General features: G+C 45.2%; 1 protein-coding gene, 1 long non-coding RNA gene and 1 pseudogene across 2 annotated transcripts in view; 2 read left to right on the top strand and 1 right to left on the bottom strand.

Moving 5' to 3' along the window:
- Positions 1-20,880, bottom strand: part of Alpk2 (alpha kinase 2) — an 82,490-nt gene extending 61,610 nt beyond the window's left edge. Inside the window, exons 1-2 of the mRNA XM_060378592.1 lie at positions 20,858-20,880; positions 16,254-17,988 (exon numbers count right to left, since the gene is read on the bottom strand). Coding sequence (XP_060234575.1) covers positions 16,254-17,988; positions 20,858-20,880 — 1,758 coding nt within the window. The remainder of the gene's footprint in view (positions 1-16,253; positions 17,989-20,857) is intronic.
- LOC110546620 (small nuclear ribonucleoprotein-associated protein N-like) lies at positions 11,071-11,729 on the top strand (annotated as a pseudogene).
- Positions 20,881-21,157: 277 nt separating the features above from the next.
- The window catches only part of LOC132652284 (uncharacterized), a 40,405-nt gene continuing 33,884 nt past the window's right edge, over positions 21,158-27,678 (top strand). Inside the window, exon 1 of the long non-coding RNA XR_009589766.1 lies at positions 21,158-21,351. This is a non-coding gene — a long non-coding RNA (uncharacterized LOC132652284). The remainder of the gene's footprint in view (positions 21,352-27,678) is intronic.

The raw sequence follows: 27,678 nt of genomic DNA, 5'->3' as shown, positions 1-27,678 counted from the left end.
AAGTCAGGAAACGGAGGCAACAGGACCAGGGGGTCAGGGTCATCCTCAGTTACATACTGAGTCTGAGGCAATTCTTAACTGAGGCAGAATAGGGACCATTAGGTAATGTTTTAGTCACCCCTTCTCAGGTAATGATCCCAAGGCAAGTGTCCACAGTGCCCTCGGCCCTCCACAGTGGCTCACTCACTCATGACTAACCAGCTTCTTTTCCTGACTCACACTGCTGCTGCCCCATGTTTTCTGGGGTTATCTAGTATTTTTTAATATCAGGATCGGCTTTGGCTGGGGAGGGATTCTAACTGAGGAACTTCCTAAAATCTCTTATGAGGACTGAATCCCCCATATCCCAGAAGACTTCGGGTGGCCCCCTCCTTTGCAATGGGGGTTTTATGTGGACTAGACTAGGAGTGGCTCCCTTCTTTGTAACTGGGTTTAAATAGTGCCTCAGATGCACTATTTAACTTGCAGCTGCTGAGCCATCTCTCCAGCCCCTTTTATGTCCACTTTTGAGTAAGCTATTCATCCTTTCTAACAACACTTTTCACACACGGCGTAAGACTTTCCCGAAGTTTTCATTTGTTTTGTTTTTGCCTTCTTGAATTTTTGAAACAGGGTCTCGTGTAGTTCTAGCTGGCCTTGGATTTGCTAAGTAGCTGAAAACGACTTTCTATTCCTGATCCTCCTCCCTTTCTTTTCCTCTGAAGCAGCAGGATTACACCCAGTAAATTGCTCCATCACATTTGGCTTCCTTACTTTATAAATATGCTTATGGTGGTGGTGGCAGGTAGATCTCTCCATTGTTTCCCTTTTATACTCAGAAAGGCTTGCTCTTTCTTTTACTTTGATACCCACTTGGCAACAAAATCAGGAGTTCCTTGGGACTTTGTACCTTGGAAATAAGAGATATTTATGTTTTGTTCCTTCACTTTACATTGAGGAAAAAGCAAGCTAATAATCAGAGCTGTGCTTGCTCCCTGGAACTAACTGAAGCATTTCCTGCTCACAAGTTTTGTTTTCTCTTCTGAAGAGGCAGGGGAAGGGAGAGAAAGAGAGGAGAAAAAAAGAAAAGTTGGGCACAGTGGAGCAACCAAACCCTGTAATTCTGGTACTTAGAAAGCAGAATCAAGAGGATCTTTGTAGTTTGAGGACCGCCTGATCTACTTGGTGAACTCCAGGTCATCTGGAGCTATGTAGTACAGACTTGTCTTTTCTTAAAAAAAAAAAAAAAGTGGAATTTAAAAAAGAAAATAAGGCTGGGCATGGTGGTGCACTCCTTTAATCCCAGCACTCAGGGAGGCAGAGGCAGGTGGATGTCTGTGAGTTCAAGGCCAGTCTGATCTACAGAGGCAGAGGCAGGTGGATGTCTGTGAGTTCAAGGCCAGTCTGATCTACAGAGAGAGTCCAAGACAGCCAAGGCTACACAGAGAAACCCTGTCTCAAAAAAACAAAACAAAACCAAAAAAAAAGTTTTCAGTGATACCAGTAATAAATGAATACCATCTTTAAAATATTAAGATATTATTAATAGTTTCTATCGTTGGATTCTTGCCTCCTTCCCAAGAGTTCACCACACCTGTCACTTTGATCTGTGCCTGTGAGGCAGAACAGGCATGGTTAGCAATCTGGGACTGTTACCTACACTGAGCTCTACACACTGGCTCCAGAAAACGGATGACCTCTCCCAACAATCCCTTAGTAACTCCTCTTCGGTGACCAAACACACGTTGAAGCACATCCTGAAACTTAAGGAAAATCAAATGCTGATCCAATCTGAGCCGGTTTTAAGCATGCACACAGAAGGACAAACTGTGCCCTCTGAGCAAGTGAGGGCCTAGGGAACAAAAGCTTACTTACCATCTTAACCTGAACATGGCTAGGTGTGCACATGGTGAGAGCCGGATGCCTTAGGTGAGAGCACGCACAGTAAACAAAGGCTTATGTAACCTGGCCTGTCACTCAAAACAGGAAATCACCCAGGCCTCACCCCTCAGTAACATCCTCTCTGACTCTTGGACCCATGGAGGAAAAAAAAAAAAGCCCCAAACTGAAACCCAGTGATCTTGAGTAAAGCATGCAGAGCCCGCTGATCTAAGGCAGCTTCCCTGGCCTGTGCCTTCACTTTGCTCTCCAATAAGACCGCTTGCTTCGCTGCTACCTACATCAGTCTCTCCTCTGCTTTCATTTCGTGTAAATTTTGTTACCTTCTTCTCCCCACTCCCCCTCCTGTACAGTCTCTTCCTCCCTTCTCATGCTCTACTTTCCAGTTTGATGTCCTACGCGCGCACACACACACACACACACACACACACACACACATTATATACATGCATATTAACATGTTAGCACAAATTTAGACTCTGCATATGAAAGAAATTGTGGTAATTTGTCTCTCTGAGTCTGGCTTAACTTGCTCAAGGACTTCCAGTTCCATTCATTTTCCTAAAGAGATCATGATTTCACTTTCCGTCAACATAAATCCCATTGTGTATACACATTTTTTTTTTTCTATTCATCTTCTGACAGACAGTTAGGCCATTTCCATTTCTTAGCTAGTGAGAACAGTACAGTAATGACTACAGATGTGCAAAGTGTCAGTTTAGAGTCCTTTGGGTTCATACTAAGGGATGTTACAGCCAGGTCCCATGTACTTGTGTTTTTACCATTTAAAGGAACCACGGATTTCCATAGTGCTCATACCAGTTTGTGTTTCTCCCAGAAGTGTGCAGGGGTTTCCTGCTCCTCCTCGGTCCTACCCCCAACATTTGTTGTTACTTGATATAACATAGTCTACCGGCTTTGGGACGTAAACTGTCCCATCTGGTATGTATTACTTTGCAATGTGTCTGTGTTAAATTGTGATGTGTCCATTATTTGAACAGGCTATACAGTCTGTCCGGACATTTCTCTCAACATTGCCTTTCAGGCGTATCCAACCTGTGGCCAACACATGTGGCTCCGTGAAGCTGAAGACAGTTCTGAATGTGGCCGAACGCTAAATTCTAAACTTATCTAAAGCAACGCGAGTCGTTTTGTGATCCATTATTTGCCTTGTAACTGGATCATAGTTCTTGATCATGAACTTTGTACATGATGGTATCATGTCACAAAGCATGTGAACACTTTGCTTGAGAGTAGACACCTGGGCATGAAGCTGTCCTATGGTGGGCAACAGTCTCTTACCTTTAAAAGATACTGTCAAACTACACAGCTGTTGGCAATATACATGTCTCAACTTGGTTGCATCGTCTTTTGAGATTTTTTTTAATACCTTTGTCTCTCTGTCTGTCTGTCTGTCTGTCTGTCTCTCTCTGTGTGTGTGTGTGTGTGTGTGTGTGTGTGTGTATTCTACATGTGTGAAGAGGCCAGAAGAGGGTGCCAGATCCCCCAGAGCTAGAGTTGTGAGGACTCCACCCATGTGGGTCCTGGGTACTGAACTCTGGTCCCCTGAAAGAACAGCAAGTGCTTTTAACGACTGAGCCATCTCTCTACCCCCAGACTTTTTAATGTATTTTATCTGATATGTAAAAGATGATATATATTTTTAAAGTTATGCATTCCCAGTTGCCATGGTATCCTCTCCTGCTTACCAATCATTGGTCTCTTCTATAAACTGCACATTTATTTATCTTTTTTTTTTAAATGTATTGTTTGATGTCTTATAAGTTGGAAGTTTTTGTTTTTGTCTTTTAGGAGTATAGGGGGGTGGATTTTTGTTGTTTCAAAAACCTTGTAGATGGGTCCCAGGACCTGCATGTACTAGACAAGGCTCTATCACTGAGTTATAGCCTCAGTTCTCTCTGTAGTTTGTAGTTTGTAAGGCAGTCCTCACTAAGTCATCCAGAATGGTCTCGCACACTCTGTAGCCTAGGCTATCTTTGCATGATCAACTCTGCTGCCTTGGTCTCCAAGATTACAGATGTAGGCCACCACACCCAGCTATGATGTCTATTTGTATGTATTTTGCAAACTGATCCTTATTACAGCTACTTTTCAAATTTCTTCCAATGGCTGACTTTCCTTTATTTATAATAAAGTGTAGTATTTATAGCTAAATCATAATTGACACATTCAAAATTATCAATTTTTATATCGTTTAAAAACTCAATGTAGGATTTGAGCCTCTGTTCTCTACTCACATTGACTCATCTAGTTATGTTTTGGTGGCTGCTAGCACACTGTTCTGCTTGCTACAGCTTTATCACTTATCTCAATTGTGAATGGCTAATTTAATGTCCCCATCTTGTTTCAGAGATTCGAGCTCATACTCAGACATAGATGACCCCAAGCAAGCCAATAAAGCTTATTTCTGGCTTCTAGCTCCAACCAAAGGCAGTGGTGACAGAGGACTTACTTACAGGGGTCCTCAGAGCCCAGTGACCCTTCCCAGCTTCCCCGGCTGCCAGGCAGATCCCTGTTCCTGCACTCCTCAAAATAAAGCTCAGCTGCAAATGACACACCTGTTCTGGATTAGTTACAATAAACCAGGGTCTGTGTTAACTTCAGTTGCTCAGACAGGTGTTTCAAGTAGAACATGCTGTTTAAAGCAAGGCAGCTAGGAAGTGGGGGCAGAGGGGGGGTCTCAGTCATGAGGGGCTCTAACTCCTCTGAGGGTGAAGGATTAAGCTTTACAAATCCCACTCGTCCCATGTTTCCACACTGGGCAGTTTTGACAGAAACATCCAGATTGCAGCAGTCCCTCTAGATCTGCCTAATTAAGCACATGGCTTCTGAATGGCAGCCACCCAGGGAACTTACTAAAAATCCAGCTTTGATTATGTTGAGAGAGAGTCTAAATTGGGGGTCTCCATCAAGTCCCTCCCTTCAGAGATAGGGGAACCCTGTGGAAGAGGGGGAGGAAAGACTGTAGGAGGCAGAGGGGATGGAGGAGACACCAGGGGAACATGGCCCACAGAATCAATGAAGCAGGGCTCACATGGGTTCACAGAGAACTGAACCAGCAAGCACGGGACCTGCATGGGTCTACACCAGGTCCTCTGAGTAGATGTTATGGCAGTTAGCTTGGTGTTTTTTGTGGGACTCCTAATAGTGGGAGCAGGTATATCTCTGACTCTTTTGCCTGTACTCGGGACCCTTTTCCTCCTATTGGGTTGCCTTGCCCAGCCTCAATGTGAGGGCTTTGGCTTTGTCTGACTGTATCTTATTTTTGTCCTGTTTGGCTGGCCGTCTATGGAGGCCTGCTCTTTTCTGAAGAGGTAACAGAGAAAGTGTCTGGGAGAGAGAGGAGGTGGGGGCGTTGGGAGGAGTGGAAGGATGGAAAACTGTGATAGGCATGTATTGTATGAGAGAAGAATCCATTTTCAACTATAAAAGAATAAAGAAAAAACATACAGGTCTGCGGTAAGACTCGGATGCCTGTATCTCAGTATAAACGAGCTGGGCCTTCACTTTTCAAAACAGCCCTGTAGACTCAGTGAAAACTCGAATTGAAGAAATCCCTGGACCCCCAGAGAGGTCTCTTTGCTGGAGTGAGGTTTCTTTAATGAGTCAGTACAGAGGGATAGCAAATGAAATGCACTGGTTCTATGAGATACATTTATGGTAGCACGATGTCAGTTGGTTTTTTTGCAATATTTTGCTAGGCAAAAGGGTTAGCTGGAGTAAATGAGAGAATCTAAAGCAGAAAGGCGAGAAGCTCTTTACTGGCTTTTGCCATGATAGTTGGGCCCTGTCAAGAAATGTGTTCCAGGGTCTGGATTGTAGGCAGCTGGTCTAGAACCTAAGAGCATGTATGGAACCTTTCCAGGTCACCTCAATAGCGGCTAAGCGGGCTCAGAGATGCATTCCTTTTTGCACAGTCTTTCTGCCTTCTGCTTGCTGCAGCTAAAAGGTGGTCAGCATTTTCATCCCAGGTCACATTTTCTGTATGCTACCACAGTTGCCAGCCAGTGATCTCAGATTTTAAAATGATCTATTTTTCAAATGATCCACAAGGAAAGAATTGACTTCCCTATCCTTGTAGCTAAAGTGTGAAATTTGCTCAATGGGAGGTATATCCCAGGAAGGCAGAAACATTGTAGCACCAGACTTGTCTAAGCCTTTGACACTGAGACACAACATTGCTATACACAAAGTTCATAATCAACAACTGTACAGTTGAATAAAAAAAAAAATCACACACCAAAACCATCTCATAATATTTTAAGTAAGTTTACAATTTTGGTTGGGGTCCCATTCATAACTCTTCCAAGATACGCACATGTCTCAAGGGCCATAGGTCGGATATACTTATGTGAACAATCCCATTACCACCATTAGAAAAGTAGTATTAAATAGACTAATGCTTCGTTCCTTGGCTAAATTTTTGGGAAGGTTTGAGGTGAGTATGCTGGGTTTCAAACCTGGGACAAGCGGCTGAGGTACCAGAATGGACCTGGCCTCCAGGTTCTCCCAGCATCCCTCAGTCCCAACCTGTTACAGGGCATGGCTGGCATACTCTACCTGAACTTTCCAGTCCAGCTGCTAGGCTTCCCCTGCCCCTGAGGCTCTTTACTATATAATTCAGACATTTTGGTTCTCTCCCGGGCCTCTGCATTTCCTCTCTCTCTCTCTCTCTCTCTCTCTCTCCCTCTCTCCCTCCCTCCTCACATGCATGCACTTTCTCTCTCTGCCCCTCCCCCTTCATTCTCTCCATCTTCTCTGAGCTCCACCTGTGAGATCAGTGAGCCTACTGAAGAGCTGCCCCCAATAAACCTGCCTTTAGGTACTCTTAATGTGGCTTGAATCGGCTTATTTCATCAGCAGAGAAAACCTATCGGAGCGCATCTATCCTTCAGGGTTGACCTTGGAGCCCCTAGGATAACCTTGCATCTCACTTATGGTGGGCTTCAAGACTCTCTTTCCAGGTTGTGTCTTAAGCTGGCTGAGCCTCCATAAGGGCAGCCATGCCTGAGCCTTACCATGGGACTTGGGGGCGGAGGGCATGTGTTAAAGAATCAACTGAGAGCTTTAAAAACTTTCAATGTCCAAGCTTCACTGCACATCTCTGAACTCTCTGGTGGTGGAACACAGGCAACTCCCAGGAAGTTCCATGACTATTGAGGAAAATGCCTTAAGATATTTACTCATGGGCTGGAGAGATGGCTCTGCCTGCTCTTCCAGAAGTCCTGAATTCAATTCCCAGCAACCACATGGTGGCTCACAACCATCTATAATAAGATCTAGTGTCTTCTTCTGGTGTGCAGGTGTATATGCAGATAGAATATTGTATACATAATAAATAAATAAAATATTTTTTAAAAAGTACTCATTCATTCATTCATTCATTCATTCATTCGTTCACTTTTATTGCCATGCTGGGAATGAAAGCCAAAGCCTCCAGCATGCTAAGCAAGCATTCTACCACTGAGCTTCATCCCAGCCCCCTTAAAATCTTTCTGATCTAGGAGAGATGCTGGGCTCTGTGGATAGGGGCTTCCGGAGCCCCGGTGCTTATAGGAATCTCCTAGAGGGTAGATTCAGATCTCCTAGAGGATAGATGCGAACCTGATTCAGTAGGCTAGCCACAGCCGCAGGGCTTGGAAAGCCTGAAGTTCTAACCAGATAACCCACAGACCACCAGAGCGGTACAAGGCTGTAAGCATTAGTTTTGTTTGGTTGTTTACACTGAAAACAGTGGCTGCAGGGAGCGGGAGCAGGATCTTGCCCATCCAGGATGGTTAATGGTGTTTGGCAGAGGTGCTCTAGCTGGCTTTGTGATTGAAAACAAAACAAACGTTTGTGTTCCTCTCTGGCTCGGCCTTGCAGTGGTGTTGACAAGAGGCTCAGTTGCCGCGTGCTGAGGTGGATGAGCCAGAGTGGCCTCTGCCCTTCTTGTCATTGTCACCCGCAGTGCTGGCTTATCAGTCCTCTGGAGCTACTGTTTAGCAGTTGTTATTTGCCATGCAAAATAGGAAACCTGTGTGGCAAGAAGATCGAGGCGGTCTGCTTTCCTTTCTCCTGCCCGCCTGCCCCTCCAGACTACCTGCTGGAGACTTACAATGCACCCTGCCTGTTACAGGTCAGTCAGCACAGATTTCAAACTTTGACACGCCCTCTCTTGTACTGCCTCCCAAGCACCTGAGCTGAACTCAGGTAAACACCTGTACCCCCAAGAGTTCAAATCTCCTTGGCACAGAAGGCAGATGGCTGCATAAGCATACAACTGGGAACCAGCTGGTGAATGAGGCAGCTGGCAACTTTAGGAGACAGAAATCCATTACTTAGTAGGAACTGCACTATGTAGACATCTAGGTCTTTGTCTCTATGCCTCTGTCACATTGGTTCTCAACCTTACCAATGCTGCGACCCTTTAATACAGCTCCTCATGTTGTGGTGACCCCTACAACCATGAAATTATTTTTGTTGCTTCTTCATAACTATAATTTTGCTATATGTAATATTTCTGTATTTTATGATTTTCTTAGGAGACCCCTGTGAAAGGGTCACTTGCCTCCCACAGGAGTTGTGACCCACAGGTTGAGAACCACTATTCTATTATCATTTTGGTTTGGGAGTTTTCTTAGGGTTTCCTATGACAGGATTTTTGATATATTTGGGCCCATCCTTGACTTCATGACATGGCTAGCCCAAGCTGGCTTGGAACTTTCCATCCTCCTGTCTCAGCCCACTAGCTAGGGAATGGCAGCACCATTCCCTGGCAAGGGGTGCTGAGTTGTATAAGGGTAGAGAAATGGAGCTGAATATGAGCAAGCAAGCGAGCTGTGCATACTCATTTGCTGTTGGCTGTGGAAGTGATGTGACTAACTGCTCTAAATGTGACCTGGAACTGTGAACCAAAACAAACGCCTTCTCCCCTAAGTTGCTTTCTGTCAAAGCATTTTATACAACAACAGGAATGAAAACAGAGCACCTAGCATTGTTCACAGAGAGGTAAGAACTTAATAGATGCTTTATTTTTGACAAAAAACAGTAAAAATCAACCCAAATCTTCTTAGCCAGTAAGTCATTAAGCATACTCCAGGGCACACAAACCTCACATGAGACTACTTAGCAAGAAAAGCCATGAACTTCTGATACACGAAACTTTAATGAAACCCTGGGAATTGTGCTAAGGGAAAAATTTTCCCAGGAGATTACATACTCTTTAATTCAATTTGTATAGGATTTTAGGATTAGAGGACAGATCAGCAGTTACCAGAGAATAGAAAAGGAGAGGGTAGCAGGAGTTATATGGGTATAGTAAGTAATTCAAGGAGACATAAGAGATTTTTATGACTCATTTCTTATGTGACTATACAGTTGTCTCAAAACAAACAAACAAACAAACAAACGTCACTAAATACCAGATGTAAAAATATTTGTAGCTAGCCCTCAAGAAGTCTTCACTAAGGCAAGCAAAATGAATTAGGATGTAGTTCGGTGGGAGAATACTTGCTCACCGTATGCAAAGCCTTATATTCAGTCCTTAGCACAGCCAAAATCTAACAACAAAAGCAAAAAAGGAGCTAAATAATAAAACAAAAGTGGTAATATCATTACTTATTAATTGTGTTGTGCACTTTCCATGTTGTGCACTGTCAACATGAGAGCTGTAGACTCTTTGGTTGTTGCTGCTTGTTGTTCTGTTGTGTTTTGTGCTTTGGGGTAAGGTGTCAAACCTGTAACCTCAGCTGGCCTGCAGCTTACTATGTAGGCAGGCTGGTCTCAAACTAACAGAGACATGCAAATACTTTTTTAAAAAAATATTTCTTTATTTTTATTATTTTATGTGTATGTCTGACAACCTACATATATGTATGTCTATCACATGTGTGCCTGAAGCCTGAGGAAGTCAGAAGAGGGTACTGGATTCCCCGGAGCTGGAGTTAGAAGAGGTTGTGAACCACCTGGTGTGAGTCCTGGGAATGGAACCTTGTTCCTCTAGAAGAGTAGCAAGTGCTGTTAGCTGCAGAGCCATCCCTCCAGACCCCACATAACACTTTGGAAGCGATATCACCACTATCTGTTTTATAGGTAGGAAAACAGAAGCTGGGAGAGTTTATATTATTTTCCTCATTGTTAGGAAGTAGCAGGACAGTGACCAAATTGAGGGCTCAAGCTCACACTCTGTGCAGTAGTGCCTCCTTTGCTCACGGTAGTTACATTCTGGAATCTCTGGGGGTGTCTAACGTTGTGGACGGCACCAAACCCTATCCTTCAGGACCTTTTCTGTTATACCATGTACTGAGGCTGGGATTTTGACATCTGGGAAGCAACAGCATAGTGAGAAAGATGTCCATTTCCTCCTTCACCAGCTCGGAGAGCCTTTGCTGTTATTGCAGGTCTTAACAACATCAGCATGCAAGTTCCATTTCCTTTCCTTGTTAAGTTGGCACCTTCTGCCTCCCGACTAGGGAAGCACGTGGTCGCCTCTGTTTGGCTTTTCGGGAGTATAACACACATTACTCCTCCTATACTCCAGGAGCCATTATTCAATAAGGTACCTGAAAAGCACTGTGGTACTAAGTGACTACAAGATAACTACTAAATGACTACCAGGGTGAGTATCTGTACAGTATGGATTCACTGGACAAAGGCATGGTTCATAAGCCACATGGGGAAGAACTAGATGCCACAAGATTTTACTACACTGCTCAGAATGGCTTATCATTTGACGCTCATGCATGAGCCCTTTCGGAAATCACAGATAGCAAAGATGCAGATAAGAGGTGGGGAGCGAATGTGCATAGAATGACGAGGAGAGGAGAACAACCCGACTTTCTCTGAAAGGAGAAATCAAAGTTGGAGAAGGGGAGAACAAGGACCTAGAGGGGCCAGCCTCACTGAGCAGCGGGAGTGGCACCTGTTCCCACGGCGCCCCCAGTGGCAGCAAGCTGCTGTTGTTGGGTTCCTGGAGGGACTGGGCCGGCTGTCCTTCTCAGGACAGAGTCGGTTAAGGCAGTGTCGGAACGCCATCGTGGTGGATTTCAAAGCCGACAGGACCTGTCCACTGTTTGTGAAGTTTCTGCCAAGCTTGCACTGTTTCTAAGAGAATCCACACTGCTCCTGTGTTTACAGCACTCACCTAAGTATAGAGGATCAGAATTAAGGAGTCCCCAAGTGTTAATAACCATGACTGTGGGTAAGAGGAGCACAGTGCTGCAACTACAGGATGAGGCGTATCCCACAAGATGGCGGCATCTCCCCCGGCACCTGACAAGCATGTGATCTGCTGCGGGTTTGGGTCTGCTGTTATAGCATGGAGAGAGCTTGGCATCCGCGACTGTGGAGGGCTTACCAGCTGACAATACTGGCATTGCCTGGGTACCACTCCCTTCACTGCAGGACTTCCTGAGATTGGGAAGGTGGTGGCAGAAGAGTACCAGCTGGCATCCTACCTATTCCCCAGGCTCCTGCTGGGCTAGCAGGCCCCATCTGAGGAGTTGGAGGTCCATCCCATTAAATCATAAATTCCCGGGGAAGAGGAATTGGAGCAGCTGCTGTGGTTTGTGCTACTGCCACACTGCTGGAGCCTCAACCCACAACCCACCAGGATGGGAGCCCCACCCCCACATGTAGACGGAGAAACCCCATCTCCAGGAACTACAGCTCCTCCGCCTGGCATGAGACCACTCCTGGGTCACAAATTGGTCTCTTCCCCTGCTGGAGGGACACACATAGGCATGTCCCCTCCAGGGGTGAGACCCCCTTCACCAGGAATTAGAGGTCCACTTCTCCAAGAAGTGTGTGCACCAAGGCGCCAAGGACCAATGTGGCACTCCAACCACTAGTGTGCAGGAGGGAATCCAGGTGCAAGGTGGGGAAGCTCCAGGATGGGGCTTTTTCTGCTTCTTGCCCAAGAGATTCTATCTAACCCCTATCTTCCTCACTCTCCACCTTAATATCTCCAAGAGTTATTTTAATTATTTTTAGATCGTGTGTATGCGCGTGAAAGGGGCGTGGAGTATGTGCATGTATGTGGGTGGGGTGCCCGCAGAGGCCAAAGGCATGGGATCCCCTGGAGTTGGGCGACACCTTGAACTCAGGTCCTCTGCAAGAGAAGTATGTGCTCCTAACTGCTGAGCCATCTCTCCAGCCCTGCCCTTAATTATTCTTTGACAAGTCTCTCGTTGAACGGGGAGCTTTGATTCAATTATACTCGCTGGCCAGCAAGCCCCAAGAACCTTCTGTCTCTATGTCCCGGTGCTGGTACGTTCCCCCGTCCCTGCCCCTGACAGCCTCTGCACAGGTGCCGGGGATCAAATGCTGGTCCTCCTGCTGGTGCAACAAGCCCTTTACTGATGGGCCATCCCCATAGTCCACCACTGTTTTTTTTTTTTTTTTTTTTTTTAATGAAACCCAAGTCAATGAGACCAAACATTATAGCACAATCCAATACAAAGATACACTAATTTGGTGCTGAACAAGTACAGTAGGGAAATAAGAAAAGCCCTGGTTTCCATATTTATTCTTGTTTCTCTATGAGCAGAAGACTCTCTCTGTCCAGTAAAAACACTGCAATCCCTGCTCTACAAAAGCCTCCATCTGAGCTGAGTGGCTTCAGCAACATTGCTTGGTGCTGTGTGGCACAATGGCATGTCCAGAATACACTGCACATGTGTTCGGAACCCGCATTGCAGTGATAGCCCACAATGCAACTTGGGCCAGTACAGGACAAACACCCCTGACTGATGTATCAGGGTACATTAATGTACATAATGTAATTATATTATGTATATAGGATACACTTAATTATATTAAAGTATATAATGTAATTAATGAGTTTGATTTTGGATTAATTTTTGGTTGTGGCATGTTCAGAAACTTTTTTTTTTTTTTTACCATGGCTAGACTTCTCCTCGCAATGCATTATGGGGTCACGACCCACAGTTTATGCAGCTAGGCTTTAGAATAAACCAACCCATCCACAGGGCTAGAAGAGCCAATGGAAGTTCATCCTGTTTGTGGAAGGTTGGCAGCAGCATCTGACATGTGGAGATAGTGAAAGAATGTGCTCAGGAAGATAAAGACTATGAAGTAATCAATAATCACTGGAATCCTACCTGACCAGGCAGTTAGTTAATTGCCTATGGTACAGTCACTCAGTCACTAGATCGAGTGCCTACGACCCTAACACTCGGTGCAGCATATGCCAAACAAATTCTGCTTCACCATGCAGCTAGCTCACTTTCTATGATTAGTGCTCATACCTCGTCAGCAAGATTCTTCACTCCCAGGACCCGAGACTACACACCCATACTGTACACTGGGACTCTCAAAAAGAAATGCAGATCTCCCTGGGGCAAAGTGAAGCAGACCCAGCACTGCTGCATTCAAAGCATGGGTGAGCTTGCTCCGGTGTGGCTGGGGAGCGAAATTTAAGATGGGCAGACTCTCAGGCCTTGGATGGGGAGCGTGAGCTCAAAACCAAAAGGAAGAGTTGGCAGTGTGAGCCTTGATGAGGATTCAAGTCAGCCAGGGTACCCTTCTCTATTTTCCACTCCCAAACTGGAAGGAGCTTTGGAATCTTCCATAAATGTAGAGAAATTGGGGGCTTTCCAATCCTAGCCAGTAACTATTTCAAGACTATGCCTAACAAGAGGGCTTTGCATTGTGAAAGAGACAAGGAGGGTGTGGTGGTGGGGGAGAGACAGAAAGTAAAGACACCTGGAGCTTCATGTGTCAGACAGGAGACAGTCTGCAAGAGGCCTTTACAGAATGACACGGGATATTAGAGGCATGGGCTCTTCCTCAGGATGCTACACCTGATGTGCAGATGAAAGATAAAATACTAAATGATCAGCTGCCGTTCACTTCCTACAAAAGACAGCCAAGGTGAGTTGATCAGTCTTGACTCAAGGGTGAGAAACTTATTAATATGGATCCTAAGACAGAATTTTAAGCCATTCAAAAGTCCTTAGGTGTCCAAGCCTCAAGAGTCAGAGAATAAATATTTAAAATGTCTTAAGATTTAGTTATGAAAGAAAAAGTCATTTTTTTCCCCTGCACCATATTATACAAGGTTTCATACAATTCCCAGTAGCTCCCATATTTCTGGGTCAAATTTACAGTAATAATTAGCCATTTTGCTATCTGTTGGTCATGTTTTTTAGTTTGTAAGACATACAGATGTAGGTATAGGTAGAGATATAGATATCTCTTATAATTAAATAGGAACTTTTCACATGGCTAAAGGAATCTGCATTTTTACATATGCCAGTTCCGGGGTGGGGGGTAAACTTCTGCTTTAATCTAAAGAGAAGAAATGTCACTGGTACAAACATCCCACTTTTGCTTAAGGCTGCACAGCACTGCTCTTTAACAACCAGTTTCTATTTGAGTGTCTTCTAGTTGTCCGTATGTGAAAGGTCAGCTCTGCTACTGACCACTCGAAGGTGAGGCAGAGAATGCAAACCCTGCAGTCAGTGTTCTGAACAGGGACGTTCATGGCCTTCATTAATCACCTAGTCACATTTCAAAACAGCAGTCAAGGTGGGTGGGTACTGACTCACAATGAACTCTGACAGACGGCCTACGGGCGGGCTTGGCCCCAAAGAGTGTGCATTTTATTCTGCTGCATTTTCAGTAAGCCAGTGAACTTGCTGACCACAAGGGCTCTCATCTGCAATTCAGATCAAGGCACAAACCTGAGGAAAGCAGAGGTCCCTTCCTTCCTCTCCACAGTTGACAGGACCATAACCTACTTCTCATAGAGATGAGCCTAAAGCCGACATTATCAACTTATCCCTCCCCTTCCATTTATTCCTCTTGGGCCGCCTTGTGCCCGCATCCTCTAACAGGAAAAGTAATCTATAAGGAATCGTGTCCAATCTGCACAAACAACTGTAGAAGGGTGCTTAGCTGGGAAAGACAGGGTATTTTTGGCTAGGAAGGGACATGAAAAGGTTAACACTGACACTTCAAACTAACATTTCGCCAAACCTCCACCACGCACCAGTCATGTGCACAGACCTGTAGCTGTGGTGTGTGAGCTGATCAGGGGGATGTTTAAGGAACACAGGGGACAAGCCGCTTTGCCTGCAGAAAGGAGAAAAAGTGGCTCCATCTGGCAATGTCACCAGCAGAACAGAGCAACTGGCTCATTTAAGATCAGATTGGGACCTACGTATTTCAACTATTCTATACCAGGGCATTTTGAAATCCAGAGTGCTTTTTTTTATTGTTTCTTCACAAGAGTTTGACAATTTTGCATTAGGTAGTATTTTCATAGGAGTGTTTATTTTTTATATATATATATATATATAAATAATCCTGGATTCCTGGCACAGATTCCCAGGTATATAGTATATGAGCTTCTCTATAAGTTTAGGGGGAGGGATAATAAGAAGCACACAAAAATGGTAATACTAGAGGTAGATAGATAAGTAGATAGATGTGGTTACATGGATTGATAGATGCATGCACATAGACAGACAGACATTTCTAAAGGCATTTCTTTCCAAAAGTCAAATCTTGAACATAACATCAGCCCAAAATTCACCCAGAACCTGTTATAAAACTATATAATTAAAAATGCAAGTGGTGTATGAAACCTAATATTCGCCAGGCCTTAATTATTCCTATAATTCTGTCTCTTTCAATTCAGCACCAAAATCATACCCAAATCATTATTAAGGCATAATACATTTTCCTTTTGGCATTTTCTTGGCTTTTTTTTTTTTTAATACTCTGTGATCTAAGGAAAGCAAAATAAATCAAACATCTAACCAGAAGCCTCCCATTGCACAGAAATCAACTTCGCCTGCTCTCTTTCTCCCATGTGGCAAGCGGATCCTGTGAGTTTTCAGTCCCAACAAAATCCTGCCCCTTGCATTATAAGCTGCAACTAAAGCTGAAGTCGACCTTTTTTTTCAGCCACCAAAAATTACGAACAATTCCCAAAAGAATGGGTTCCCCCTGCCTTTAGAGGCCACAGCGTGGACATTTGCTTGAGAAACTTTCAGAATGGTGAGCCCTGCCTAGTAAAACACATGCAGTAGGCAAAAGATCAGGTTTCTTTTTCCAGCTGTCTAGAATCGCATTAGTGCCTCTCACCCCTATCACTCTTCTGCTATAATTAGGAAGGCTTAGGGTTTATCTGGGCCTTCTTTCAAAGCCAGGTTTCCTTCCTTGCTGCAGAAACAGCAGCTGTTACTCGCAAGCACCCCGACAGCGCTGGAATATTTATTTTGATTTACAATATAGTATAAGAATTGTGAATGCGAAGTGAAGAATGCATGTTCGCGCACACACACACACACACACACACACACACACACCCTTTGCTCTTACAGTTTTTTAAAAACTGGTCTTACCTGAAGATGGTCAGTCTGGTCTGGGATCTGGCTTGCTTCGAATAATTTATTAACCAGTACCCCTTCTCCCTCAAAGCTTGTGTCCCCTTCCTTTGAAAGTGGGTCTGCCGGTGGCCGGGGGATTTTGGAGTCTTGCTCTGTAGGAAGTGGAATACACAGTTCTTCATGGAAGTGGGAATTCCAGCCAGGAGCTCCTGCCTCAGTGTGTGTGGGCTCTTGTCCACAGCTCCCAGCCAAGGGGCGCCTAGTCGGTTCCCTGGGGAGGGGACCAGGAGTGCCTTTTGGGGCACTGTCTTTCAGCAGCTGCTTCTTGGCATTCACCTTCATTCCGGGCCGCCTCGCCCTGGTGGGTCTCAGGGCGGCCTTCCTGCTGCTGCTGGGGTACTTTTCAGCTGATGGGTCCCCAGTCAGGCTTTCCAAACCCTGCTTCTCCTCTGGCTTATCTGAGCCCCCAGACAAGGGCTTCATCGGTGCCTCTGTCTCTGCCTTATCCATGGCCTGCAGGTTGTCACTGGAGAATTCCTCTCCTGCTTCAGGGCTGTCTCTGGTTTCTCCCCGAATTCCTGAACAATCATTTTCAAGAGGGAGTGGAGCCCTCCCGGGTTCAGTCATTTTAGCTGTTCCATCCTGGTGAGGTCCCAGGGTAAGAGTCATTCCTGAACGCAAGGGTAAGGGACTACGCCTGGAGGTGCTGCTGCTGCTGACCCCCACTTCCTGGGGTTGTGAGTGATCACTACAGAAGCCAGCGGTGGCATTCATAGGCCCCATGTCACCTGACACCCGAGGCCCACAACTCATTTCTCTGAGAAAATGCTCACACCCAGCCAGACCACACTCATTGAATTCCATCTCTTCGTCATCGCTTTCTAATAAAAAAACTCGGTCAGTCCCCTGCAGGCTCCTTTGCCAAACAGCATTAGAGTAATCCGTCATAACATCGGAACATTCCAGATACTCCAGGTCATCATCTGAAAACTCCTCCGTGCAGGTTAGGGTTATCTCTGGGCAAAGTTCATAGTCACTGTCAGAGTCGTCGCTGGAAGCCTGGGGGCCGGGCTGCAGGTTGACGGAGTTGCTGTCACCTGGGTAAGGGCACAGGGTTGTCTCCGGCAATGGAAGGCTGAAACTGATGTATTTCTGTGCTTTGGGGTTTTGATGACCAGAGGTGTCACCCGCCTCATCAGACCCTTCACTGCCTAGGCCATCACCAGTTAACCCTAGGACTGTCCTGTGCTGACATACATCTTGCTTTACGGCAGCATTATTTGAATTAAAGGAACTTTCCTGTGCACTGTTTGAATGGTAAGGCTCCATCATTTGTCTTGTCTCTTTAACATCTAGAGGATTCTCAGAATTGGAGGCGCCAGGGTCATGACTGGCTGATACCTGGCGAGAACATGAGTGGCTGGATTTGTCAGGGGAGGGATCAGCTGACTTGCAAGCCCCTGGGGCCATGCATCTTTCTTCCTTACAAGGCTTCCATTTCTCCTCCGGGTGATTTGTGCTGTTTTCCTCAGGGATCTCTGGTTCACGTTTGCCAGCCGCGTCCCTGCCACCTCCTGGATCAGGAGAGACCTGTGGGTCCTGCAGACACTGGACCTCAAGGGATGCTGAACAGCAGATCATGCCCACGCAGCTTCTTGCTGAGACTTGATAAACAGCGGCATCGCTCTGGGTACAGCTAGGAAAAGCATAGACAGGTAAGTGAGGGCTCGCCCATTGACATTTGTCACATCTTGGTGAAAATGACCAGCTCAGAAAATACTAAGAACAAAATTTATATATATATATGAAATTTATATATATATGAGATTTATATATATATATATGAAAATATATATATCTTACCTTTTTGTCTTGCTGTTTACATTAAGCTTTAGTCCTGGTGAATTTCACAAGGTACTGTGTGTGTGTGAGACATTATATGCAAGCAATGAAAGCATTCTACCTCAACATTCTAAAGCAGTGCTGACAGTAGCTCCTTTAAAAGACTATACCAAGAAGGCACATAGCTTTAAGAAATAATAATGCCTTACTTTTTTTTTTTTTTTTTTACATCATTTCTCCTTCCCTTTCCTTCCTCCAAGAAGTGGTGTCTCTTGTCAAGAAACTGTAACAAGGCAATGAGATTGTACGTAGGAAGTGCCATTTCCTCTTTAATGTGACTAAAAAATCTAACTCGCAGCCATGAGCTCCACTGGCTGGAAATCTGTGTCCACATGTCACCTTGAGGAATGGGTCAAGCCAGGTGTCCTGCTTTGGCACAACAGGGAAGAACTCTGGATCAAATTGAGCTCAAGCTCCCTGTTCTAAGAGGGACACTACTGTGGCTCTTTCTTTCCTTTACTGACTGGAGCCGCATGCCTCACTGACTCTGTGGGGATCCTTCCGAAGGCCTTGCAGTCCCAATAAAAGCCTGGTACCCTTGTATAAGGTGTATTCTTACTGGTTCCATTTGGCTGTGTTGTAATGTTGCTGATCTCGCACTGTGCGTTACCCAGCTTAGAAGCCTTATTTTCAGAAGGCAGAAACTGGGTGTCTGGCCTGGACTTGGATGAAATGCTTGGACTTTCACCAACTCTTGTCTGTGTAAACTATATACAGTTCTCTAATTTGGGAGGAGTGAGTTAAACAATTAGATAGAGATAGCTCAGATACTACAGTCCGAGTTCTTCAGGCTCCATGGAGGGAGCCCTTTGCCTTCTGGCCTTCTGTCTTAGGGGATTGGGAAAAGGCTCTCTCACTTAGTCAGATACAACTTCAAGGAAGCCTTGTTTGAATGGTATGCAGCTTCTAGATGGGCTGATCTTGGCCATGACCTACACTCTGCCTTGGATAACAGCTTAAGGCAACAGCCTGTTTCATGTACTTAGTCAGGTCTGGATGAGAAAATGAGTATGAGGTGGCTTTATGAAGCAGAAACTCTTTGCCAGAGTGCTCTTCAAGAATGTGCCAGTGTCAAGGCCAAGTAGCCTTTAGCTCCTTAGAGGTGTGTAGGGGCATCCTGACAACTCGCTAAGCATGGTGGTTCACACTTGTAACTCCGGCACTGGGAAGGCTGAGATGGCAGGATGACAGCAAGTTCAAGGCCACACTGGTCTACAGAGTAAGATCCTATTTCAAACAAAACAAAATGGAGAGGGGAGGGATCCCGAGAACTCTACTTCAAATTCCTAAATATGGGGCCAACAAGACAGCTCATGACATAGGAGAACATTGTCAGTCTGCTCTTCCAGAGGACCCACGTTCAATTCCAAGCACCCACCCGGTGGCTTGCAACCATCTGTAACTCCAGTCTCAGGGGATCTGGTGCCCTCTTTCTGTCTCTGCAGACACCAGGCATGCACAAGGTACAAGTCACACGTGGGAAGAAAGCACCCATACACAAAACAAATAAGGAAAGTTACTTTAAAAGAAAAACATTGAATTTCATAAATCACAATTTCTAGATGGAGGAACTTAAAACATGTTTTCAAAGACAGGAGTCATTCTAACTGTGAACTGCCACCCCCATCCCATGACACCCCCTTTCCTCATCCTCTTCTTTAGACTGGGGTCTCTCCAGCTGAAACCAAACTTGATAAGAAGCGACCTTTGCACAACAATGCTATTCCCATCATTCCCTTCACGAACCTTCTCAATGGATTTCTGGAGATCGGTCCTCGGTTACGGGTTTACAGGGAGCATCAAAGAACATTGTGGACAACAAATAAATACCAAGGAATCTGGATGTTCTGACCTGCTAATGCCAAAAAAGCCCTGAAGGTACCATGACCGGTGTGGGGAGAAATGAAAAGAAAGCAAGGCCAGGAGGCACACAGAGCCATGTGAGGAAGAAGATCAGCAATCGATTCTCAAGACCCAAGGAGAACCAAGTGTGGTGGCACACTCGTGTGATCCTAGCATTTGAGAGGCTGGTGCTGGAAGATCACAGACTGAAAGCCACTCTGGGCTACATAGCAAGGTTTTGTCTAAAAATATACGTACGTGTTAAGGAGAGATAATAAATATACATTTCCAGAAAATGGAGAAAGTAATTGTATTAAATGTAAGTTGATAACTACGTTAAATATATTAGGTTGCCATGGTCTAGTTAAAAATAATTTTACAGCACATATTTCAATTGATATAAAATTCCCTGTCTTCCCTCCATATATGGAGGGACTTGGACTTTCACCAACTCTTGTCTGTGTAAACTATATACAGTTCTCTAACTTGGGAGGAGTGAGTTAGACAGTTAGATAGAGATAGTTCAGATGCTACAGTCTGAGTTCTTTAGGCTCCCTGAAGGGAGCCCTTTGCCTTCTGGCTTTCTGTCTTGGGGACTTGGGGAAAGGCTCCATATATGGAGGGAAGAGGAAAAGGAATTAACTAGCAGAACCAGCTCCCCACTGGCTAATGAATGCTTTGAGTTGCTGAACAACGCTTTGAGATGTGTCCTTCCTTTTAGCTGAGGGAGACAATAACAGAGCTCTGCCCTGGAGGAAAGCCTTAACTTCAACTTTCTAGGCTCTTTCTAAATTGATAATTTTCTTATTAAAAGAAAGAGGTCCAAATTACTGTAACTAAATGGGGCTTCTGGGTTTGTACCCCCAGAATTGTACCGTACTAGAGATGCTGGAACCATTTCGGTATTGAGACGGTTTTATATGCTTCAAAGTAACTGAAGATGCCAAAGCATATTTGTTACTGCGGCTTATATCTGTCCATATTACATCAAAATGAAAAGAGAAAATCCAAGTATTTACTTAATCATAAAATTAATCCATCATACCTTAACATACATAGCATGCGTATTTAAAAAAAAAAGCTTATCCTATTTTCTAATACAAAATAAAATTTTATGAAGGACATCATTGAAACACTTTCCCAGGCATCTTCAACATGAAGCTTAACAGAAGACATCGAGATTTGGATCTGTTCTGCACCCAGTGTGACGCAATGCTCTGTATTAGTAGGTGAAGGGACTCTGCCCTCACACAGATACACAGGAGAAGAATGCCAGGAGAGAGGAGAGATTAGGGGCCACGAAGACTATCTGAGGGAACCGGAATGCTGACTACTGAACGGAAAACCTGGATTTTATCACCAGTAACAGGTACGTTTAGTTTTCCTTGCAGCAGTGGGTTTGCTTTGCCCACTAGGTGGGCACATGATTGTGTTTGTGTTACAGGCGTGTAGAGGTCAGAGGGTAACCTGAGCTCTGGGCATTTTGTCTTCCACATTGTTTGGCACAGGGTCTCTTGTTGATCACTGTGGCATCGGCTAGCTGGCCCGCAGGCTGCCAGGGATGTCCGGACCCACCGCTCCTCCTGTAGGCACGCTGGGGTTAGATGTGGGTGACCTTGTTCAGCTTCATGTAGATTCTGGGGAATTGGAGCCAGGTCTTCACACTTGCACAGCACGTGTTTTACCCGCTGAACCACACACACCTCAGCCCCTGTCCATTGTTTTTGTTTTTTTGTTTTTTGTTTGTTTTTTTTTTCTCATGTAAAAGATCATACTCTGTGAAAACAAGTAGCTAGCTTAGCTTGCAAGTTAGATAATAATGCGCATGCTTTCGGTCATCACCTCAGAGACTGGCAGTGGTTTTTTTTTTTTTATGTATTCCATCTGTTGACATAGTTATGAAGAGGACTTTACTGAGTTATTAAGATCTAATAAAATTGGTCAAGTTTCACATGGTCACAAAAGTTGATTTTTAACCACAGCTATATAGCAGTGAAGAATTCTACAGCAGCTAATACAGCTTGGGACTGCTGCCTCGATTGGTCTCAGAGGCATCAACCAACTTATCAGTATTCATGTCAGCACAGTGAAGAAGGCAAATAATATGTAAATATATAGATATTTACACATAATATTTGCACATATACACTTTCACATTTAAATGTGTGTGTGTGTGCGTGTGTGTGTGCTTCTTTTTCAGACAGGGTCTCACTATGTAGTTCTGGCCATCCTGGAACTCGATCAGTACACCAGACTGGCCTCAAGATCACAGAGATCCACCTGCCTCTGTCCCCTGAGTGCTGGGATTAAAAGTGTGCATCGCTTTGCGCAGCTTAATATTTGTATATTTTATTCAAAGTTGTTTTTGTTTTTTTTTTACCTTAACCATTCCCAAGGGGGTTTAAGTAACTACAAGAATTTTGTGGGACACACTGGGGAGTCAGTGGCTTAAGCTCTTCTCTAAGGAAAGCAGCACCACAGTGTTCTCTCAGCATAACTGGTTGTTGGGCCCTGGAAGATATTACATGGTAGGATAATAGTTTTGCTTGGTATGGTCGTGTATGTACCCTCCTCGGCAGAGGATCTCATCTCTTTGGTTTTCCTGACTTACGAATGGAAAGCAAAATTATTCGTTTACTCTATGCCCAGAGGTCCTGATTTAGTGGTTAAAACATGGGTAGGTGTGATTGAATTTGGGGCAGGAGAAGGCTGCCTGCATCGATGGGTGGGGTGGTGAAAAGACCAGTCCTGGAAGATACATAGGGGTACTATTGCTGTGCTGAAATGTCATGACCAGAAGCAAGTGGGGGAGAAAAGTGTTGACTTGATTTCTTATGCCTCCATATCACTGTTTGTCATTGAAGGAAGTCAGGACAGGAACTCAAACAGGACAGGAACATGGAGGCAGGACACAGAGGCCATGGAGGAGTGCTGCTTACTGGCTTGCTCCTCATGGCTTGTTCATCCTGCTTTCTCATAGAACCCAGGACCATTAGCCCAGGGATGACACCACCCACAATGGGCCGTGCCCTTCCCCATGGATCACTAATAAGAAAGTACCCTACAGGCTTCCCTACAGTCCTATCTTTTGGAGGCATTTTCTCAGTCGAGGTACCCTCCTCTCCAATGACTCTAGCATGTGTCAAATTGACTCGACTAGCCAGCACATGGGCTGTCCATACCTGTCATTCTAACCCTTGGGAGGTACAGTAAAGTGGATCAAAGTTCAAGGTCATCCTCAAATTCAGAGTAAGTTTGAGGCCAGTCTGGGGCACATGAGATTCTGCCTGAAACACACAGAATCAGGACAGGGAGTCTCATGTGGATTGAAAACTGAGTTATTCAGCTGCTGTTCTCCTTCCTTAGTGTCTGCTCTAAGCCAGTTCCCAGATCCCAAGCCTCCCAACAACAGAAATCAAACTGTGTCTCCTGGCTAGAGAGAAATCTCACACTTCCTTTCAGTCCTAAATGTGAGCCACCACCCTAGGCCAGGGCCACTCCACTATGTGCCCTGATTTCCAGTGGAAGAGAGCAAGAGCTGAGAAAGAAATGTCTGCAAGGTCTTCTTCACCCTGCAGTTGGGCTGTGGATCGCCTGAGTCTTGCCTAGACATGCCAGGAGGAGATATGAGAGGACACAGCTCAATAAATTACTACATGATGACATCCGTGTCCTTGCCTTGTCACAGAACCAGGTTAAGGTCATCCTCTTTTCTTAGGCTAGGTGTCTGTATCATAATACCTGGCTCTCTGCTGCTGTCAGTGGTCTTCACTGAATTATTCAAAATAGCGAACGAAAGGAGACAGAATTGGGAGATTTCTTTCTCCTCCTTCTCCTCCTTTTCCTTTCTCCTCCTCCTCTTCCATGCTAGATAAGGAAGCTATACCCTCATCCTAAGGCTTTGGACATCTCCAAGCTTCATGCCTGTGTTTGTCATAGAAATAAAATTATAATAGTAGAAACACACAGAACTTCTTTACTTCTTTATGTCCTGTAAGTGGCTAGGAACATTTTAAAGTGGGTGAGGGAATCATGGGTCATATGTTTGCCAATCCGTTCAGTAATTTATCCAACCAGTGGGTTGAACCATACAACTAAGGAGCTAGAAGGAACCTTGGAGCTGTGACCAGGCCCATTTGACCCTCAGCCACACCTGTTCTTCCACTGTTCTGCTCTATGACACCAGGGCCAACAGCCTGACGCTTAGCCTCCCTGGGTCCCCAATGGCGCAATTTTTGCTATATCTGAACAAAGGAGACTAGAGGGTAGGAGGAAGGGAGGAGACAGCCTGGGGGCATCTTCCCAGCTCTAAGTCCCAGGGACCTCCCCAGCCAGAAGCCAACCAATGGTCCGTGATGAATCTAGTCCTTACTCTTTCCTTTGTCTCTTCAGTCTAAGAGCTGAGGGCTTCCTGCTGACCCTGATCTCTGGGTGAGCTCTCTGTTTCCTATTTGGCTCAGTCCCTATTGTAATCCCTCACTAAATGCTTGAAGATGAGGTTTTGTCTTCTGTCCTGGATGCAAAAATGATATACATTATAAATGTTGGATTGAGACCCAGAGATGTGACTTGTCGTAAGTGACCCAGATGAAAAACTGATAGGAAATGTACGTCTACATACTGGGTGTGTATTAGTTACTTTTGTTGCCCGTGATAAAAAAACTATGACCAAGGCAATTTACAGAAGAACACGTTTATTTGAGCTTACTGTTCCGGAAGAACAAAAGTCCACAATGGCAGAGTGGAGGCCTGATGGTTAGGACTGGAAGCTCACACCTTGAGCTGAAAACAGGAAGCAGAGAGCAGATAGGGAATGATCTGTGGTTCTTAAACACTAAAGCCTGCCCACAGTACTTCCTCTAGCAAGGCCACACCTCCTAAGCCTACCCGAACAGTGTTACCAACTGGGGACCAAGTGTTAATATACCTGAGCCTACGAGAGACAAACCACCGGTATGTTAGACACGAAATAGAAGGAGAAAAAAGAAAAGCTGTTTAATTCTTTGGCAATTTCTATAGGTCCTACCTCCATCTGATAAGGAAAAAGAAGTCTCTATACAAATAACTACATTATAGGACAGTGCCTACTAAGAGCCACAAATCTGGATGCCAGACAAGGGATGGAGAGAAGGTTTCCTGTATAACTTAGCAGCTGAAGCAGGCCTGGGAAATGCATAGCCTGATTTCAAAGGGAAAGATGGTATTTGCGTGGGACTGGGAGAGCAGAGTGATGGTCCCAAACAAAAGGAAGAACTGAGAGAGAGGAAACATCCAGGTGTTCACAGGAAGCATCTATTTATTATTATTTAAAGTCAGGGACAGGGCTAGTTAGGCACTTAGGGAAATCCCACTACTTACTATTTAATTAGGATACTTTATTCTAATCAGTGTGTGTGTGTGTGTGCATGCACATACATGTGTGGAAAGGTCAGAGGTCAACCTTAGATGTCAGTACACAGGAGATATCCATCTTGTTTCTTTTTTCATTTATTACTATTATCATTATTTATTACAATTTATTCATTTTGTATCCCAGCTGTAGTTCCCTCTCTCATCCCTCCCAGTCCCGCCCTCCCTCCCTCATCTCCTCCCATGCCCCTTCCCCAGTCCACTGATAGGGGAGGTCCTCCTCCCCTACTATCTGACCCCTACTATCAGGTCTCATCAGGACTGTCTGGATCCTCTTTCTCTAGGCCACCTGGCTAGAGGAGGTGATCAAAGAACAGGCAACTAAGTTCATGCCAATGACTCCCCTGCTCCCCTTACTAGAGAATCCATATGGAGACTGAGCTGCCCATGGGCTACATCTGAGCAGGGGGTCTAGGTCCTCTCCATGCATGGTCCTTGGCTGATTCATCAGTCTCTGCAGGCCCCCCTGGGCCCAGATTTTTTGGCTCTGTTGGTCTTCTTGTGGAGCTCCTATTCCCTCCAGGTCTTTCTATAAGATTCCCTATTCCCTCCAGGTCTTTCCATAAGATTCCCTCTGCACTCTGCCCAAAGTGTGGCTATGTGTCTCAGCATACATCTTGTTTTTTGAGACAGGGTTTCTTACTAGCCCACTGGAGTTTACTGACTAAGCTAGTCTGACTGGCTAGAGAGCACTGTAAGCCCACCGTCCCTATTTCCCCAGCACTGGCATTATACATGAATGCCACCAAGTCCAACTTGACTTTTTTTTTTTTAACATGGGTTCTAGGGATGAAAAACTTGAGTTCTCATTTGAGTCTTCTCCCAGGCCATATTAAAGACTGAAAAACTTTTTTTTTTTTTTTTTTTTTTTTTTTTGAGATAGGGTTTCTCTTTTCAGCCCCAGCTATCCTGGTCCTGCTTTGTAGACCAGGCTGGCCTTAAACTCACTGCCTCTGCCTCCCCACGTGCTGGGATTACAGGCATGTACCACCATGCCTGGTGAAAAGCAATCTTCTTAATACCCTCCAAAAACAGACATAGTGACCCTGAAGCTGACCCAAGTAAATCAAGAGATACAGTCACCTGCCAAGAAGTAGCAGAGCCAAAATAGGGAAATGTTTTCTATCCCACACTGAGGGGTTTAGACCTCAGGTTTCAGTTCACTGGAAAGCGGGCTAAAGATCCATTCAGGTCAGAATGGAAGACAGTTCTGTAAGATGCTCAGCTCCATTGTAGCCCGCTGACCAGAGGTGGGGAGGGAGGGCTCCTGTTCCATGATAGGACCTGTGGCCCTGATTGAGCGGGAGCATGCTATTCTTCCATATAACCAGCTCTGCGTTCCAGCCCATGCCACAGGACTTGATAATGGAAATAAAAAAATTAGCATAAGATTTAGTTGCTCCCCTAGGGTAGCTGAGCTACTACTTCAGGAATGAGATGAGATGACAGGACATGATTTACAAAGCTGAGTGTCATCAAATTCCAAAAGGCATGCTGAGGCTTCTGGTGGTTAGCAGGGGAGAGGTCAAGGTGGCCTGGATCTTCAGGGAGCAGAGCCAGCACACGGAACTTGAACCCGAGGTGAACGATTAAGCTTAAGTTGTGTGGGAAAGGAGGAAAGGTATTCTGGGCAGATGGACCAGAGCGGTGAGCTGGTCAGGTCACGTATGAGGGTCTGCAAAAGAATGCACTGGCCAGAAGACAGGGACTGCTGCATGGACCATAACGTAGGAGGCACGGGAAAATTAGGACACGTGAGAATGGGCTGTAAGGCAGGCTTGCTTTTGCTTTTCTCCGAGGGCACCTGTGGCTAAGGGACAGCAGCATGCAGGCCTGGGATCACAGTTAGCCACGTGCCGGGTGACACTGAATAAGCTTCATAACAGCTCTGGGAAACAACCAAACCCGCAGCACCGGGAATGGCACAGGGTTAGGGGTTAACTGCTAGAAAGCGCAGGCAGGAAGACCAGCCTCCTGGGGACAGTAGCTGCCAGCCCAGCTGAGAGTATCAGAAAGGCTTTTAAAAATTATTTTTGGTGCATGTATATGTATGTTCACGTGTGTGGACCTACATGAACATGCACGTGGAGCCCAGAGGTCAGCCTCAGGTGTCATTCTTTAGGGAGTAATAATCTACCTTAAAACAACAACAAAACAAAAACAAAAACCCCACAAAATCTCTCTCTCTCTCTCTCTCTCTCTCTCTGGGACCTGGTATCCACTAATAAGGCTAAGATGGTCAGCAGTCTGACCTATGCCCTGATCCCACCTCTGTCCTTGCTGTTCA

Source organism: Meriones unguiculatus, chromosome 2, assembly GCF_030254825.1.
Source record: "Meriones unguiculatus strain TT.TT164.6M chromosome 2, Bangor_MerUng_6.1, whole genome shotgun sequence".
In the NCBI taxonomy this organism is placed as follows: Eukaryota; Metazoa; Chordata; class Mammalia; order Rodentia; family Muridae; genus Meriones; species Meriones unguiculatus.
This window is presented reverse-complemented; position numbering and strand designations above follow the sequence as displayed.